Consider the following 20,670-nt stretch of genomic DNA (forward strand, 5'->3'; position numbering starts at 1 on the left):
ATGCTTATGTAAAAACAATACTCCAGTCTAGTTTATTTAGTTACTAACAAAAAGAAAAAAAATCTAAGTAAAGTTCCTAATTTATAAAAAATTGCTTGAATTGAAGTTAGAATTTATGAGCTCTTGTCTATTTTAACACAAGTGCCTTCAGGAATGAAGCCTCCAGGGGAAAAAAAAAATAAAAATCAAGTTTCAGAACAATTCTGACAAGGAAGCAAGAAGAGTAAATTAATTTCATGGTTTCAATATAGTTCCCTGGCATTTTATCTGCATGACTGTCACTTGACAACATGACTTCAAGACTTACATCTTAACTGGAAGAAGTAAAGCACCCATACTTCTCCACAGCATTTGAAGATGAGACCAAACAGGTAATAGCAAATACCTAGAGGCCTGTGTACAATCTGAGCTAGAATCTACTGGGGTATACTGAGCAACTGAAGTGCACTTGAGGACTGACCTATCTTCTTAAAGTTCAGTTTCTGGACTTCTGTAAATTCAAAACTGAAAGGGCAGGAGATCATTGTCCTTTACCCAAGTGCTGAAAGCTTCCATTTCCCTACTTTTCTACCCCCAAATACAACAGATCACAGAAGCAGGGTGACCTTTTCCTCTACCTGTAGTATCTGTAGATGCGCTTTTGTGTTTTGTTTATTTGTTTTCAGTTTTTTGTTTTGTTTTTGTTTGTTTTGGGGGGTTGGTTGGTTTTCTTTTTGTTGTTGTTGGTTTGCTTTTGTTGTTTTGGTGTTTTTTGTGGTTTGTTTTGTTTTGTTGTTGTTTTTTTTTTTACAGTTAGATTCAGAAAAAAAGTTCTATGCAAAACTACTTTCAGTAGCAAATGCAATTCCACAGTTCAGGATTTAAGAGCTGTACAGTAAATGCAAAGCTTTTTCCCACACTAGTATCTTTGCAATTAAAAAAGCATTTCTTTAAGAATCCAAGATAAACACAAATGCAATAATAAGTATTTAAAGATAAAGCCCTTTCCAAACCACAAATGATTTAGAAATGTCATACTTTAATTTTTTCCATGAAATGAAGATAACAACACTGTCCAACAAAGACTCAATTTGAGAACTCCAATGATGTCAACCCCCACACACCTTTGCTGTACAAGAGGCTTTAACTGGCTAAAAAGCAAAACTCTAAGAAGGGAGGTCAGTGCACCCAGATCATTCATCCCAATACAAGAAATCTGTTTTTCAACTAATCATCAGTCACAAAAGCCATCGGCGACCCAGAGCGCTTCCATGCAGCAGTTGCTGGAAATAAGCCAGCTTACAGTGCAAGAGGGAGCTTCCATGGGAAGTATTATTATCATCATCATCATCATTAATATAACCTCAGTAGGAACTGTAGAAATACCTGCAGTTAGAAACACCTTAGTATAAAGCTGTATTTAATTTATACACAGGGCGTGTTTCAGAGGAAAGAGCAGATGTTCTGGAGGAGAATCAGAATGAGAGATCTGGCGGAAAAAGGCTTAAAAGAGTGAAAGACCTGGCATGGAAAATGCTTTCTTCTGAGAATAAAGGAGAAAAGCAATGACAATATAACATGAACAAAGAGGTAAGAAGACAGCTGTTATAAAGAGGATGCTGAAATCAGGTTCATAAGCATAGCAGTTTCAGAGGAAAAAAGCAACAAGAGCCAAGAAGTCCAGTGGAAGTTGAGGTACTTTACCTGGTATTAGATACTGAATCACATATGAGACATGACCAGCAATACTGCCCTGCACATAACTCTGGAGCTGCCAGAATACAGCATACTACAATAGTGTGCCATTTCACTAGTGAACAGACGGAACAGTGAACCAGAGTTGCTGGTGCTCTTGGATATACAGACTGTACTTAAAATACCCTGAAGAAAAAGCTTATCCGATACTGAAGTACATCCATTCGCCCAATGCTGCTCCTTTTGGACGTCATCAGAGGGAACCTGAACACAGCCATAAAAATGCACCTTCATCTAATGTTAAATCTGAATTTATGTGAAAGATGGCTTCCTCCAACTGTTTCTAAAACTGGTGTTCCTGCATTGATGATTTCTCAGGTGCTTCATCTCGCTGCCCATTCCACACACACACACACACACACACACACACACACACACACACACACACTCTGCAGTCATGCACATCTGATGGTTTCATACCATGCTGAGGAGTCGAGTAAATTCTTCTTCTAGCCAACAGGATTGGAAGTCTTAAACATGAGAGCCTAAATGGCACTATTCATTATGAAACTCTTACAGTTCCGAAATAACAGCTCAGAAAGGTATAAGCCATTAACATAAAATTAAAGTTGGTGCATGAAGACCAGTGCATAACCAAACCCACCTCCCGGGCCTCAAAAGCTTTACCTCTCTCACCTCCACACCACCGAGGCTTTCTGCTTCCTCCTCCTTTCTAAAGCGCAGCTGCCTACGGTACACTCCAGCATCCTGAAAGCTGCACGAGGTAACCACAACTGTGTCACCTCAGAGGCTGCTTTCTATTTCTAGCTGGCATCTTCACAAATCAAGATTTCACATGTATGTTCTTAGAGCAAGATTTGGTGGAACACCAAATTTAACTGGATAGGAGAAACAGTATTGCAGTACTTAATATCCTTGCCTTCTCCTCTCCCTTTCCCCATAACAAGCCTTTCCACATGAAGCAGCCAGGGTCCAAACTCATCACATCTACTCTCTGATGGATACAGTCTGAAGCATGAATTATTGGGAAAAGGTCATTTTCAATCCTAGTGAAGGGACTCATCAATTCTACTTTTGAACTTGCAAAACAAAACCCTGAACCTTTTCAACAACTATGTTAACCTAGGCCAGGACACAGAGACCTCAGTGTTTTGTCCTACAAGAATTAAGTGATCACCAAAAGGTGACAGATGCGCTGTTCAGAGGCTACATCTAGAGCTCAGCTTTACCACTGCTCTGTGCTCTGCCAGCAAAAGCAACAGGCTTACCTGCTCAGTGCCCAAGTTTACAGCAGTGCTTAACTAGAGGTTTTTTAAGACATGGCCTTTGAAAATATTCTTCAGAAGAGAAAATAAATCTGTGGACACATCATTGCTACATCTGATGAAGACCTCACAGCAAGTCAGAGGACAGGTTTTATCCGCCAGCAGATTTCTCCTCGCTCTCAGTACCTCAGAGCCACACTCAGGAGCAAGCATTTTTTAAGTAAGTAGGTGAGGATGAGTAAAAGAAATCATAGTTCATCGTACAATTGGTATTTTAAGCAACTTGGTATTTAATGATACTAAGAAAAACTTGGCATTGGCTAAGTCACAAAAAGTAAGAAAATTATTTCCACAGAGCCTTCAGAGTAAAGGAAAAATAAAACACAGAATTAAATATGTTTTGAAAAATAAAGGGAAAATTCAGGGCCTAAACTGACATATTGCTGATCCTACTCCACTAGAATAATTTTTAAGTGACCTGAACAGCTTTATCTACTCCACCATCAAAAACTCAATTAAAAAAAAAATCATCTACAGTATCTTTCATTTGTTCAGGAAGGAACATAACAAGGTTTATGAAATAGTGTGGTAACTGCTTAGCCAAGTGTGTACGCAGCTATAACAACTCATCATCCAGTGTAGTTTGCTGTTGCTTAGAGCAAACAGCAGATGTTTCAAAAACTGAAGCAAGATTTATGCAGCCCATAGGTAAGTAAAATGGACTATAGGGTAGTCTTCTTCTCAGATTCATGAAAGCTGATTAGATGATACAGAGATCCTTGTGTTTTACAGTAATTCAGGCAGATACTATTTTCTTCCCTATATAATGAAAAAAATCCTAATTTTCTCCAAGAACAAGGACTTATTTATTTTCCGAACTCAGACTATCTGTGTCTGCAGAGAAACAAACTGCCTATCTGCAGAGAAAGAGAGAAGTATACACAAAGAATAAAAGAGATGTGAATTATTTACTGCAGTAGGCTGGCAAGAATGTAACCACAACCTGAAGTGGTATTCACTAGCTGCTCATCATACATCAAGCTGTGATGCAGTCCCTTTGCAGAAGGGAACCCCATCCCTTCAAGTCCTAGGGAGTACTCTGGTTCACACTGAGTGAACCCTTTTTATTTCTTCTGACAAATTCTTCCTCGGTCTTCAAAACTCCAAAGCTAACAGTATTTAGCCCCACTGCTGCTGCAGGTTAAGTATACGCCATTCACTACAGCTCAGTGAATGCAAAGTAAACATGTAAGTTAAATTGCTTGTCTAAGTCTGCTGCTGTTAGTGGGGTCATCCAGAAATACTGAACTGACACATGCATTTCAAAATCACCTTTTCATAACCACATTGAAAAAGTGAAAAGAAAAAAAATCAAAAATAAGCAGAATGACATTGTCTAGTCTCACGATATGGACTTCTGAATAAAACTCAAGAGGGAACATGTTTTTTTCCCCTCCCTTTCACCAGCAATCAGACATCAAGCAGTACTGCAGATGTTTGTCACAGGACCTAGAGATGCAATATTTGTATGGCTTACCAGCCATAATAGGGGCTTGCAGAGTTTGCTTTCTAACCACATGAGAATCGGTACGAAAAAAATCACACTGACAGCTGAATTATCATAAAGCCAGCTATGATGGGACACAATTTACATCCTTAACATGTCTGATTAAACTTCAGATTTCCTCATGAAATTAGGATGATGTGGCATAACTACTCTCATCTAGCCAGAGGTGAAAAAATATAGTCTTCAGTTGAAAAAAACCAAAACCATCACAAAACTAAACCCACAAGCAATCCATGAGAATCTGACAAAACAGGGTTATTGGAGAATATAGTGATGATGAAAGATGATGACAGTCTTGCTCAACAGGCAGAAAAGACTGCCAAGGTACCTCTTGGACAATTGGTGGAATTCTTTTCTTGCTAAAAGCAGGAGGCAGCTTCTACACCCTAACAAGGTTTTTTTACCCCAGCAATACACGCAGAGTGTTATTCTTATGATTTCTTGTTTTAATTAGCAGGCAATATTTGAGTATATTTTAAGTAAGAAGTGTAACACCAACATTAAATGACTGTTTTGGAGGAGGCTCTTAACTAAAAGTCTGAAAAACAAACTAACCTGAAATAAATTTACTTTTCAAAAGAGCACTGAAAATTAATTTTAAATGTGTTAATAAACTCAACTTATACTGTAAAAGCCCATTAATAGAATCAAAATCTAAAGTTAAAATGTCTTTTTGTATTAAAATCTACATTAGTGGATGATTCATTAAGAATGTGCAGATAGTGAATAATTTGCTTATAAAAGTAGACCACAAGGATCTGTATATGTATCTATAGAAACATACAACTGTACATTCCAAAAACAAGCCAAAAAAAGCTCTCAACTGCTTCTTATTATCATACACTTTAACATAATGTTACTGAATGTGTACCTTAACATAATGTTACTGAACATTTTTTCCTCTAGAGAAACACGTATGTTTGGAGTGGGTCTCACATTTACCCCATCAGTTTTACCACATCACACAACAGTTGCATCCAATGTACAGCTACCTTCAGAAGCCATCTAGTACAAGGTAGACAAAACAGCCTTGAAATGAAACATTTTAAGACTTGAAGTTGGAAAAACACGGAAATTATGTTGATAACTATTTTGTCTCCAATGTGACAAACCTGTGTAATTCTTTGCTGATGAGAGTATTGCTATTCGTGCAGTTACAAAAGAGCAGTTCAGTGACAGCAATAAAACTAGAGTTCCAGACCGATGCATCCACTGACTTTAACATTTCCCATTCATTATTTCAACTATCACACAGTCACAAATCAATCCCAGTTAACCATGATGAAACTAATTCCAGTCTCTTCTGGGTTTTAGGTTGTTTTTAGTACTTAAATGTCTATCTACATCACAACAATTAATACAAACTTGCTACTTCACTGCAGATCCATCAGTATAGCTTTTATTCTGATGCTACTTGGCCAGGTCAATACTGCGGCCTCGTCTTGCTACAGTTGCCCTTACCAACTTTAGTAAAAGCTACCTGTGCTTTTTGTCACTAGAACACTGACATAACTGGAAAGTGAGGTAGGATTACAGCAGTCTAACAAAGATACAGCCTTATTTAGGCTAATATATATATAAACAATAGCCTATTTCTATATCACATTATACTGATTAAATCAGCTGGTTTTAATCCAAAGATTTTTAACACTACTCAGATTTAAAAGGGTAGAAATTAAAGAATGGTAACATTTTCCTTTTAGTTACTAAACACTGGAGGTGTTTTTGTTACTGTCTCCTCAACAGGAAGAAATTATTCCTAGTCAGCTGTGTAAGAAACAGAAGAAGAGATTTCTTAAGTCACATGCACTATGAGAAAAGTATACATCTATATTACAGTATACACATCTATATTACAGCCAGTGAAAATACACTGCATTCTTTCATAACACAAGCTGATGAAACAAAGATGCTTCTTATGTACTGAAAGACTACATCAACAGCCGTGGGAAAAAACCTCCAAAAAACCAGTAAGTGGCAGATGTGTATTTCTTTGTCTCAGCTAAAGTTGTCCTAAAACTACCTAGAAGTTTTAGATGACCTAAATCAAAAACCATACTTTTGGATTTCATGGGTTTGATTATTAGACTTTTAGATTGCATGCCATTTCAAAAGGCCAGCAATGAGGGAACCAAGGGTCAGGGTACATACAATAAATTTGTACTAGAAGCAAGTGGTGGCCTGTTAACTCCTCTATGGCAGCTACCCAATGGTAGATTCCTATCCATTATAGTGATGTAAAAACAGGTAGCCTTGTGAAACACATATCAAAAGTCAGGTTAAGCTCTCTTACATCTCCCATGACAAAGATACACGGGCTATGCGCAGAGCAATGACACAGTACCATCGGATTCCAGTCTCAAGACAATTCTTTTGAATTCCATACAAAGTGAAACTGAACCACGACAGGTAAAATGAGAAAATGAGATACAAAGCATTGCTATAACGTTATAGCAAGACCATTATAAACTTTTCTCTGACACAAATGTTAAAGTTTCTATTCAACATCTTTAACAGACAAAGACTCAGTGTCACCAACTCTTAACCAATAACATGATACATTACATCAGAGGTTATTTAGCAGGCTCTCCTTTTAACAATTAAAAGCCACACTTGATCAAAAAGCAGCAAAAAAGCCTTTTAAAAAAGGCTTCTAAATTGTTTGAGGTAGAATCTTCCCTTTAATTTCAATTCTAATCTCAGTTACATCAAAGCTTGTAGGTTATACAAAGAACAGCTCAAGGCATGAATGAACTGCAACAGGAAAAAAACCACAACTGATGGAAAACTCGAGTCTCATCTGCCTACCTGTCCTTGCTGCAATGAGATGCGTTGCTTTGTCAGGATCGTCAGCACTCAGTACTAGATTCTTCACAATTTTAGCTCCCAGTGCTGTGGCGTGATAGTGTTCCCGTGTTTTCTCAATGGGGAAGTTTGTTGGGTACAGTCCACTAAATATTATGGTTACATCTGCCAACACTTTACTTTTCAGTTCTGGTACTATCTTTCTGATGTCTGGAATTTCCTCAATCTCTTTTTTCAGGTATTTATCATACTTTGTATAATAATCGGTGTGAACTCGCACAAGGATCTCTTCGAGGTATATTAGATGGTCGTCATCATCTGTATCATCCTCCTCCTCTTCCTCCTCCATACTCTGGTCTAGGGACTCACCCATTGTAATTCCAGACTGTTCACTATTCTGAGACTCCGTTTCAGCTTCTTTCTTGTCTGCGCACCCATTCCCTAAATCACAAAGGCTTTCCTGTTCACTTTCTTCTTGTGCTTCAAGATCAGTTTTCTCACAAATATTTTCACTAGGCAGAGATTGAGTGTCCCCAGAATGGTTCACCAGACCATCCTTTTTGTCACTCACATCAGTGCAACTCCCTTTCTGCAAATTTTCATCCTGCAGAGGTTGTTTTGATTTCTTCCAGCTTCTCTTTTCCTCATTCTCACTATCTGATACAGAAGTGGATGACTTTCTGGTATCCAAACCACCATCACTTTCACTGTCACTAGACAGTTCAAAGTCCAAGTCATTTGTTGTCTTGTCTTGGGTTTGCTGCTTCTCTGACACTGTTCTATCAACTTGATCCGAAAAAATTGGAGAGTCCTTCCTATTTGCCAAATCAATAGTGACTTCACTATCCATTTTGCGATCAGTGTCATCATTTAAGGAGTCCTGGGCATTAACACAAGAGTTCATATCCCAGTCAGATGTTTCACTGTTTACAGGAGTACTTCCATTTGCAGTGCAAGTGTCCTTTGTAGCTTTCTTGAGACCATTGCTTTGCTCTTCTACACACATAACATTCTTAGTGTCTTCAGCATCTTTTGCTGACGTCACTGCTGAATCCAGTGCCTCTGGTTTTGCAGAGTGGTTTACTAAGACACAGGATGGAAAAAGAAAGCATATACATATTTTCTCAGGTGTGGGGTGTTTTTTTTTTTAAAGCTTAATCAAAATTTATTCTTCTTTTTCCTTAAACACAGTTTACATATGCAGTTAGACTTCACTATGTTTAGAAGTGACAACTAGGCAACAAGGATTACTAGAAAGAACTAGAAAACCTAACAAACTTTACTTTTGTAAAGAAGCTGTGTAAGCAGGCTTTTTTGTTTGTTTTTAATCATACAGGTCATCAGTAATTATTTGTTAACTATGCAAACACTAAAGGATTTATCTTGTAGTGTGAGTTTTATGATTACATCTCAGGGCAACTAAAGTACTGCAGAGAAGAGAAAAAAGAATAGGGCACAATTCCCTTCAGATGGTTCCAATCCAGAACTACAAGAACTTCCCTTATAAACTTCCACAGCTTTCATATGCTTCCTATTTTTCATAACCAAAATAACTATTTTAATAGTTGAAAAGATATAAAAAAAATTTTTAGCAATTCAAAGATGCTGTTCGAGGTTCATTTGATACTCTGCTGGAATGCAAGTAAAGGGTAATAGACCAAAAAGCAGAAAAATAGTTTTAGGATGTGCCTTGAGATGTCTGCAGAAGAAGAACAATTAAACTGCAGACATCCAGAAATTTGCACATTCATCAGGAACACTGGATGAAGTTACGCTACTTTGCGTCTCTTCTCTGTGCATGCCCCTGCCCTGCAATTAGCAATACCAGTTGAGCGTAGAGGTCTTGCATCACATTCATCTCATGCTCATCATCTCTTGCCTCATTCAGTTTCAGTACATTCTTATTGTTTCTATATTGGACACCTTTAGTTCAATAAGGGGAAAAGAGCGATAGCACATATATGAATAAAAAACCAAACCAACCTTGGCTAAGCTGGAAAAAAGACCTGCCATTCTTTCTTCACCATGGTCTTTCAAATACATTTAGCCCCCAAATTAATGCTAACATAGTGATGTATACCTTCTAAATCCACTATTTGTATTATACTGCTGAGCCTGCTGAAAAAGGGTCGTACATCAAATGTCAGAACACCATATTCAGTAGATGCTAAAAATCCCACACTAATTTTGTCAGCATGATTTAGGGAGTGAGGTAAGCAGATATCAAAACAGCTATTTTCAGCAGTACGTTGAGACCAGAGTTTATTAAACTATTCCTCCAAAGTGGGGCAGGGAAGCGGACCAAAAAAGGAGAATGAGGAAGTTGGTTCCCTGATCACCCACAGAGAACAAAAAACTGCCCTCTTTTACTTGAAGCGGGAAGAGAGAAACTGTTCTCCTCTACATGCTGTTGAACAATTACACTCTTACCAGTATACCACTTTTGCTGTTGTGGCCCACCAAAAAGGAAAGCTATCAACAACAACAGTACAGTTTTACTAAACTACTCGTATTTGCACTGCAGGAGCAGTCTCTGTCAACTACAACAGTCTAGATTGCTCAGCTGAGTGCAACAGCAACACTAGTAAGACAATGGTAAGTCACATCTGAAAAGTGGAAAAAGTTGTAAAAGCAGTTGAAAAACTATATAATTACCTTTCTTCTTCATTTGAATTTCTCTTGATCCAGGAGGTGCATTAATATCTCCTATTCCCTGAAAGTATACATATTTCTTCACAGTTATCAAATTGGGTGCAAACTTCCAAACATCCTCTCTGTCGTCAATGATGCAAACCATGGAATCCCCACATGGGAACAGATCTCTAAGAGATAAAACAGTTGATAGAATGAATCCAGTTTTAGAAATACTAACAATGAAAACAGTTTCTGTTGATGTTCTGGTTTATTAAAAGCATGTCTGCAGGACATGCTTACATATGAACTTACAAAAAAACCCCAGTATTAAAGTTACAGAATTCAAAATACACTATTTGAACTAATTAAAGTTATTTTAAAAAGGAAACAGATATTTTAAAATCCCTATGCCAAAGGCGAGAAGCAGGAACCAACAAGCCTTTGCAAGAACGAAACATTACAACATTTTGGTCTAGTTTTCAGAGTTTATGTTGATGAACAGCTGAAAGCCATCCATCAACATGGACAATACACTATTTGGATACATAGCCAGGAAAAAGACACAAAAACAGGTTTTAAAGAGTAGACTTATTCAATTTAAGACAAAGGAAGCAAAAAGTACTAATACTTATATCACCTAGGCAGATAAAGTAGAGTACTGAATGCATAATAATCTACATTATAAGTAGAATACTTAATACACATGCACATGAAAACAGCAAGAAAAAAGCTTCTCGTTTGCAATGGTCAGATGAGAAGGGGGCGATAATTTTTTATCTAGCTTTATGAAATACTAAACATATGCCTTTTAGAAAAAAAATCTTGGCTTTACACTCTGAAAAAGATCAGAACTTGAATTTAGACTCGAATATGAATTCAAGGCTCTAGACGACCTAATTTCAAGAAACTGCAGAACAGAAGCGGCTAAATGTATGGCATATTTGAAAGCCAGAATACGAGATATTTAAATATGAATTAACCTTAAACCGAGGATTTTGGTTTAATTAAAAAAAAAACCAGACACCAACATACAAGTTATTACATGAGATCACAAGTCATAAAGTGGAAATACAGTTATTACAAGAATAAAAGTGGAAACACAATGCCATTGCTTCACATTCTTACTGTTCTAGTAACAGAACACATTAAGTAGATGAAATGTTGCAATACCTAACATCTCAGTTTTACTGATACGGTGTTGATAAGTATTTGAGAGGCAGATAAGGAAGGACTATAAACATGTTACATACAGAGTGAGCAATTTCTTTTTATATTTAGTGTATTCTGCCTCTTTGTTGTTCTTTTTCGTTTAATGCCCAAGACCCATATACATACCTAAGATTCCCAGTTTTAGAAAATGGATCGATACATTCATCCCTTGACAATATCCGATGGGAAAAAAGCTTCTTTTCAGGGTCCAAAAATCCTTTTGAAAGAAGAAATTAATAAGTTAATGTTCAAGATGTTTGCTCCTTGTTTATGCTCTACGTAATTCACCTATTTTAATCTGTGCAACAGCAGTTTAACCAACAGACATTTTTAAGGTAAGAGATATGATGTGGGGAAAAGGGTAAGAACAGTGGATCAAGTATTTGTAACTATTGCAGTGGGATTAATTTTAAAAATCCCATCTCATTTTCTTTAAGCATAGCAACAAAACTGAAATTAAAATAGCTAAATCTGTGACAGCCAAATAAATTAGGCTTAAAGAGATACAGCAGGTGATAGATACACATGATTTTTACAACTTACATTTCTCTCTCTACAGGTGGTTCTTTAAAGCTAAATGCTCTCCTTAGCTCGTTATGCCTAGGGAACTGCAAAGAAGTCTCACAAGAGTCGGCAATGTGCTGCAATACTTAAGCACAGTGGGCTAGTTAAGGGACAGTTTCAGCCGGAGCTCTTGCATTTGTAGGTTTTAAGTTGTACCACTAACAAATACTTTTACATATAATGAATATCTTGCAATTCCTAGAAATACGGCCCAGTTGCCGTAGCTTTTCTGACTGCATTCTAAAAAAAAAGACAAACCAAAACCAAAACAGGAGCAGCTGTGCTAGCTGTTGTTAAAGCAAGATAAAATGCCATTATTTACGAAAATGGTGACTTGGGTGTACAAACACACATGCACATGCTTCTGAACCTAGCCTCCAATATTTAAGTTTACGTTCACGAGCAGATCACAGCCACATAATCACTTTGAAAGAAACTGGCATTTTACATGCTAAACTGAGCTTTTCATTTTACTGTATTCGTGTTGAAGTTAGGGTCAACTTCTCACTATTCTTATGAATAATACAAGGCAGTCAATACTTATCTGGGAACAACTTCTTAAAGTTTTAGTTTATTTTATTTTAAATGGTGGCCATCTTATAGCCAAAACCAGAGTTCGAAATGACTACAGACTCTAAGGACCAATTTTAACTTGCTTTCAAGGTGCTTTGAGATTTGCACAGAACACACGTTCATCTCATTTTAGAAGCACAGCTCCCAGGAGTACGTTAAGTTGGGCCTTCAAAAACAGAGGGTATAAATTAAAAAAATAAATAAAATCAGTCATTGCTTCTGAAAAGTTGATTCTGTATACTCTTAATATTAGTGTGTAATTGGAATAACTTAAAACCCATAAAAGCAAGAAAATTCCGAGTTAAGGACAGAGGTTCAACCTTAACTCACCCGACTATGCTTAAGAATTGCTGCAAACTCGTAGAATCATCCCCTGTAGTGAGACCCTTGCAGTACCTAGGCATAATGAATTGAGAGAATTAGCTACAAAGATTCATTGCTGCACACACATATTTTGACAAACTGCATAAGCTGCCATACAAGTTGCTGTTCTCCCCAACCAAATTCTCTTCTACTCATTATCTGAATACACAGGGGCTCTCCACACTCAATTGGACGGGAGTGCAGTGATTAAATGGCAAAACCACAATGAGGCATTCAGTCACAATGTTGTCTCACTAAAACTGTAAGAAAAGGGAAGTTGAACTAAGAAAGGCCAACCACAGAAACCCTGGCTGCCAGGGATTAGAGGTGAGATAGAGGATTCTGAAGCTTTTCAATATTGCTTTGGTAAAGATTTATTAATTTTAATACTTTTTTTTCCCCCTTGATAGTTCATTAAAAATAAACTGAGGATACAGCTCACCAGAGATGTACCCACACAGATAAAAGCTCATCTTGAGAGTGCCAGGTCTTTCAAAGCTGAGCTACTTGAATAGAAATACAGAAAACAGCAAGCACTGGTCTTTTGAAGAAGTTCTTTAGATGTCTTAAGCTGTCTAGCCAACTGAATCAATGTAACAGATGTAATCTTGATTTTTTTTAAACATTTCAGAGAAATGTCATAACATTTAATTCATCATACATAATTTGTTTTCTTCAATAGTATGCTAATATAGTCTTTAAATCTCTGAAAAAGCTATACTGGCTTTTCACCAGTCTAGTGATTCTACTCCATGCAAGAGCAAACAAGACAGCTAGTGGCTAGATCACACACTGTTAGTTAAAACATTAACATTTAATTGGTTTATGACTGCAAATAGAACATAAATCTGAAGAAATAAAAACTTTACATTAAAAATATGTAGATGCAGATACACCCTCCAAGATAAAACTAAGTAAAGGCTAACATTTAACTTTTTTATTAAAAGGAGAAAACCTTTATTCTACTGCTTTCAGTAACAAAAACAAATGGGAAAACCCTCATGAAAAATTCCACCAGTTCAAAATAAAAATCGTTTCAAAACCTACATATCAAATTTTATGACTGTAGTCCTTCTGGATACAAAACTTTAATAATGAAGCTGCAGGTTTCAAATGGATGTTATCTTCTTAATTATTGGTGGCTTTTTCTTCAAGAAAAGTCAATACAGACCACCAAAAAAGCCTCTGTTTAGATGACGTCCCTTTACTGTGGGGGCATTATGTTGCAAGTTGCTATGACTTTGGAGCAATGAAGATGTCTATGTATAAACTCATCACGTATGCAGAAACAGCAAAAGTGCTCCTGAGATGCACTCTTAACTTTGTTACATTTATTTATTTATTCCTATCCATTTCCCAAGACCATATTTTGAAAAGTTACTATGGTCACAGTTTGCTACCTTACTGTTGACAATGAATCTTTTTCTTAACAGATAAATGAAGGAACAGAAGGATAAATGATGAATTTCTCATTTTGTAAGCAAGTTCAAAAGAAAAAGCCTTTTGTGGAAGTCAAAGTGATTGAAGACAAGACTTGCTGTTTCAAACAAAAACTGAGCTTCCATTTATTCTCATAAATTAGACAATGTGTTAAGTACACCTCTAAGTAGTTTCTTGACTAAACCGAAGACACTATCACTATCCTTTGACTGCCATATTCCAAGGGACTATTCAGTAGACTTACCCAGCAGAGTCTATTCCCCCCAGTTGTTAGTTTTCCAGTATCTTAGACTGGGTCTTTGCACGCTCAGTCTTATCAAGCTGTTACCTGATCTTACATAGACTCTCAGAAAAGCAAACTTGTAAATAAAGACTAGTAAAGTTAAGTGAGCATTGCATCTTGTGATGCTTTTTTAAAAAGTAACTCAAAGAGCAATACCTAGTAGAAGTGACATTATCAGTAGGATCCAATATGAATTTGAAAAAGTTCTTTTAAAAATAAATCTAAAATTGAATTTCCAAATAATTGAGTCACCTCCAGTTCTATTTCAGGTCCTATTTTAGAAGCTGGAAAAAGCTATTGACCCAATCGTTCAATAGCATTGGAGATCCTCAGTGACTGGTGATTACACATACACACATCTGTCAATTATTTATTGAAATACATACTGTAATATATTTGCTGTAACAATACGTACATATATATGAATGCCTTCAACTTAGTCCTACTTTCTGAATTCCACTATAATCCTATGAGTGATTTCACATTGCATTATTTTTGCCTTTGAGCTCAAAATTCACTGTGGCACTGACTCTTACAACCAGCATTTGAGCTGACTTCAGTATTAAATACAACAAACTTTTCTTACACAGAGTAAGTAAAAAAAAAAAGCACCAACTGGTCAAGCTACTTATGTAGAATACTACAGGAAGCTCTAGATTATAAAATCCCAAACTCATATCTATAAACATACTACAAGATACCACTCTGTACATGTGTCAAACAAAGAAAGGGTTTAAGGATAAATTATTTCAGCAGACATAAATGGTGTTTACAAGTATCAGCTAATCCCACTTAACAGCTGATAGGAGTCAGCTGAGATGAGAGAAAAGGACTGACAAAATGTCATCTGTTTGCAAAGCCACGAGAAAGCCTTCCAGAACATGGAAGGAGCAGCTCAAAATTTAGATTTTACAAAGAAATACAAGATTTTACAAAGAAATACAACCTTTTTTTTATGAAAAAGATTCCTCACATTTTATTACAAGTCCTTCCTTTATGTAACATGGGGATAACTGTAAAACTGGCAGCTCTCTGTGAGAAATCATTTAACCAACACTGCCATCAAGTGTTCTTTAGCTGTATTAGCTATATATTTCTCTGTTGGTGCATCTTGGTTACACAGGTGAGCAAATATGTGGACCAAAGGCTGTTTTTCCACTGTTTCTCCACATCAACATATTTCAACTGAAGCTATCGTCATCACTGTACAAGTAATCCACTTGTAGTTTGACTGCTTTTGAAGAGGTTAGACAGCTTCAGGCAAAAATCCAGAAGTCTGGGGACGCCGGGAAGCAGCAATACCCTAATCTGCTCATTTGGTGTCTGTTTTCTCCATGGAACAGATGGAGCAGCTCAAGTATGATGCCCACCAGGAGGCTTGTCACATAAGTAGTATCAGTCTGTGCCAGCAAAGGGACTGCAGGGTAATCAAATTTGAGCTCAGAAATTAAAATAAGCAAACAAGACCAAATCATGCATTGAAAGAAGATCAATCATTAGGGAAGCACTTACACATCATGAGTTAGCAACCTCTGCAACTTACTCTTCTCCATGAATCATATTTGCTATATGTCTTCCGACCTTAGGCCACACACAGATTTTGGCACATAGATCCATGTGAGGAAGATTGCTCAACTACTTCCTTATTACCAGGTATTTAGACCTAGTGTATATCAAAACCATTTCCTCTCACTACACAAGAAACAGCCACACTCTAAGAAGGAGAGCAGGGTACAAAAGTGTTAATGCATTAGCAGTACACAATGTATAACCCAACAGTGAGACTGAAAAAGCTTTAGGAAGATTCTCCAAACAACTCAGTCAACAAATATTGAGTAATGTAGACACATCCACTTGGATGGACAGGACGTGCCTTTCCTGAACTTTCCTTCAAGAAGAATTAGTTGGAGGCCACAAATGGGTATCGCTTTCTGATTACATAAGTCTCTTATATTTGCCATTACAAGCATCTTCTGTGTCTTATTTAACATGCATAAACAATTCTTTAATTCCACAATTCTTTTCTAACCTGTTCTAACTGGGATAGGGATAGTTGGCTCTCTTAACTCTTCTGGAATCTTCCTTTCCTGCCAACAAGTGGGATCACTGGGATAGCATTGCTCAAAGCACTCATGACAACATGATACAAAAAAGCAGATGTGAAAGGTAACTTAAAAAAAAGCTAGGGAACAGAAGCAAAGACAGTTTGACATGCAGTCACAATCTAAAATATTATTAATTACATTGTCTTAGTCCAACAGACTTAATAAAGGAAAGTCTGAGGTGAAAGTGATATTCTGTCAAGGAAGACTCAAGATGAGGTGAAAGCCAATTTTATAGCTTAAACAGAGTCACACTCCTAACATGAATTCAACCTGTATGCTTGCAACATTTCTGCCAGTGACCCACACCATGGACTACAATTGCTATTATTTGAATGCAAGTTTTCAGTTACTAGGAGAACATATTTCTAAGTTATTGAGAAGAATATGTGAAAATACTGCTAGATTTGTGCTCTTCCTCAGATAAGCACCTCAGCTCCCAGATACAAACAGAACTGCTGTAAATTGATTTATAGCTGTCAAGCTTCCTTTGGTGAAACAGTGGAGGGTGGTCTCCATAGGAGAGGATAATTTCATGTTGTTGACTTTTATGGAACTGTTGCTTTAGATTTCAAAGACAAGTGATGTTGCAGATCATTTTTAGAGTCCAACAGCGTAATTTCTTTCCTAATTCAACAGGAAGGCACTAGTTGTCATGCCACAATCTGACTCTCCAACCACCAGGGAAGCAAAAAAAGGACATCTGATGGGAAAAGGAAAAGGATTCTTTCTAAAATTACATGCTATAAAGGCACTGCCTTATCTACAAGCCAAGAATTCCACTTACAGGACTATTTAGGAAGTGTTTTTGCACAAAACAACAACCACTTAAAAATAACTACAGAAAGAAAACCAGTTATGAGTATGAAGGCTGGTTATGTAAACATTATTAAATATAACATACTACTCACCTGCAATTGTATGTGCATACAGTCTGCTGCCAAAAGTAAAAACATGCAATTCATACAGCTTGGCAATTTTTTCCAGGAATTCCTTACAATGAGGACGCAAACGAGTATGCAACATAGGCTCACCACGACCTAACTGGAAATGAAATATTCCCTAGAAGAAAAAATATGTTTCAAATTATCATCAAAATGCAAAACAAAAATGCCAGGATTCCAGAAGAGCCCTCTTCATCACTTCCACTACTTTTATTCAGTCTGACTAGGCTAAAGCAAGTTTCAGCCACAAAGATTATGTAGATGAATAAAACCCAAAGCACATTTTTGCTCTGTGCCAGGCAGTGCAACACTATGATTTTCAAATGCAGGAAGCTGCACTGTTGATAAGTTTCAGATCAAGGTAACTTTCATTCAAATCTTTACTTACAGTAAACCAATATGAAAAACTTGAGAAACTTCTCAGAAAGTTCAGGATCTCACTCCAATCACAGTACAATCCAATCCAACCCTACTCAGTGAACATCACTCAGAACAGTACATACTGAGCTCAGACAAATACTTTCTTTGATGAAAAAATTGTGTCTATGGAAATATACCATCAAACAGCACACCAGGAAGAAAGTTTGCAGATAAAGATCCCAGTTAAAATCTCAAAACATTTTTTAATTTTTTTTTTTCTTCAAATCATGCCTTTATACAGATGAAGACAGCCTTTCAGATACACAAGGTTTTTTACTCTTTAAGCTGAATATTCACTGTTCTCCTTCAGTTGCAGAGTACATTTACAGCTTCTTTTTGCTAGCAGGTGTGAACACACGCTGAACCTATTGGATGTGAGAGAATGGCAAGAGGAAAGAAGGAGGAACTAAGCAACTGCAGTTTGCATTTCACTGGGGTTTGAATTTGTATCCTCCTGTACAAGGCACTGTAGACACATTCCAACGTGCTGCTTGCTTTAAATATTCCAAATTGAAAATATTACAAGACAATAGTCCCTATCAGTTCAATGACAAATGTTTTGTGAAGAAGTTAAAATAGCAACACCCAAACTCCCTCACAAAAAAAACAGAAAAAAAAACCCCAAAAACCAAATCACTACACATAGTCAAGAACAACAGCTGAAGTAACACACAGAACTTTGAGCAGTAATTCACTATATCTGCCTCAGACTGGGAAAGGAAAAAAAAACCTCATTACTGAGTACAGGAAGGAAAGCAGAGATTAAAAATAGCTACCTGAAACTTCTCGATTAAAGTGACTGGAATGGAAAAGTGCAGAAAAGCATAAATGGAAGAAAAATTCATCAATTTAAATGTAGAGAAATAAGGAACATATTTCAGAAGACTTGCTGCTCATTTTCTGTTATTCTTCAACTAAAATTTTATCAACCAGAGAATGTTTCCTTAAAGAACCATCATTTACATATTGTTAGAAATATCCCTGTTGTTACTTTGGCTTGAAAGTTAACACCAAATACTTACCTTATTAGACATTTGTTGGCAGTGCTGTTCTGTAGTATGGATCAGTGTCTGGTCCAAGTCTACCATAAGCACCAATTTTCTATTTCGATGTAGTCGCTGCTGATCTTCTCTTCCTAGCTGCTCTGCTTGCTGCAACAAAATATTCACAACTAAGCTCAGCTTCGAAGAAATAAATTAGGTTTATTGCCTTTTGTGTACTGTAAACTTGAGATGTAGTTCTGCTACAAACTGCATAAAATGCTGCTTCAACATAACAGCAGCTCTGCCAGAAAAAAAAGAATATTCCCAAAGTCTACTCTCAGATCTTTGTGAAAAATTGGTAAACTCAACACAACAGTTTCCAAATTTAATAAACAAGTAACCAGAGAATTCATTTAAGGCCAAGTCTTAAGAGGAAATAGCAGCAGCTCTGGGGTACACAAAGGGCAAGTTCAGCAGTAGGTCTGAAATCTCTGGTTGCTGTATTCAGCAATTTTGTCTAGGTAGGTACAATACTTCTGACAATAGGCTGAGTATAAAAAACTGAAGCTGCTAATGACAGAAATAATTACAACTGTGCTTAAAGATTGTATGTCTTCAGACATAAATAGCTACATTATGTAGTTATATTTGGGCACTGATATCAAAGACCTTATACCCCAGTTGAAGTTTCCTGCTCTTGTGCATATTTACAAACTTCCAAAGTACCACACGAAGCTCTGTGTTCACTTCAACCACTTCCGGTAGCGAGCTGCAGAGTTACCCACAAGACAGCTAAGCTTAAAAGCAAAGTTAAGTGGAGCATTATGAAGAAGCAGGAGTCAAGTGCAAATTGCCCTTTGAAACACTTCTCTCTGATGAGGACACTTCTGGCTGCTTTTATCTTCACATTTCTTCTCATTGTTCTTTGAAGAGTCACAAAAAAAACCACCCCAAACAAACACCCCAAAACCAAACCAAAACAAAACAAAAAATGAGGAGCAACAGAAAAAGATAAAGAAGATAAGCTTGTAAGGAAGATAAACAGAATGCTTATCTTCAAAATAAACATGCTTTTCCTCTAAAGACACTGAGGGATGAACAAGCATATTTTGATACCTCAGCTGAATCGAATATTTGAAAAATAATGAAATAAATCTAATATACAGGTACGCTGCCAATTAGCTTTATCCAGTTGGACTAATTTCAAGGTAAAAGGTGAAGCTAGGTTTCAAAGATACTGCAAGCTTTAAACACATTTCAGCTAGTAGAAACCAAATTTTCCACACACCCCTCATTCTTACAGACAAAACCATGAAAACAGTAAAGTTTTCATGCTGCTGCCACAGAAGTGCTATCTTTTCAGTGCATATCTCTAAAAATCCACTAAAAAACATGGTAATAAGCAATCTGCATTATGCTAAACACACAGAAATCCAGGGCTACTGACATTCAACACCAAATTCCTCTTCAAAGGGAAGCCAAACTTTTGGTATGAACTATATGCAACGTTGAAGGAACTCCAACAATTAAGCTTCTCAACTGTGGAGCTCCAGTGAGAGGTATGAATAAAGCAAGCCTGATGGTACTCACCTCAGAGCTAACTTTCAGTTCTGGGACACTGTGAACCATAGAAACGGTTGCTGTGGATAATGGCACATTTTGCTTTCCATTCTTGCTTCGGATCCTAATCATGCAGGGAAAAGAAGCATCAAAAGAGAGAAATAGCTTTGTGAAAAGTTGAACACACGAAAATCTGTAGTATCAAACGAGTAATCACCAAAAAACTATGATTAAAAAGAGCTATTTTGACTAATACACTCTTT

General features: G+C 36.8%; 1 protein-coding gene across 1 annotated transcript in view; it reads right to left on the minus strand.

The window, feature by feature from the left end:
• Positions 1-20,670, minus strand: part of LOC104541113 (RNA polymerase II subunit A C-terminal domain phosphatase-like) — a gene marked incomplete at its 3' end in the record, with an annotated part of 34,188 nt that overhangs the window by 10,482 nt on the left and 3,036 nt on the right. Inside the window, 6 exon segments of the mRNA XM_010185087.1 lie at positions 7,336-8,415; positions 9,988-10,154; positions 11,302-11,392; positions 17,412-17,562; positions 18,887-19,015; positions 20,438-20,531. Coding sequence (XP_010183389.1) covers positions 7,336-8,415; positions 9,988-10,154; positions 11,302-11,392; positions 17,412-17,562; positions 18,887-19,015; positions 20,438-20,531 — 1,712 coding nt within the window.

This window comes from Mesitornis unicolor, unplaced genomic scaffold (genome assembly GCF_000695765.1).
Source record: "Mesitornis unicolor isolate BGI_N332 unplaced genomic scaffold, ASM69576v1 scaffold13235, whole genome shotgun sequence".
Taxonomy (NCBI): domain Eukaryota; kingdom Metazoa; phylum Chordata; class Aves; order Mesitornithiformes; family Mesitornithidae; genus Mesitornis; species Mesitornis unicolor.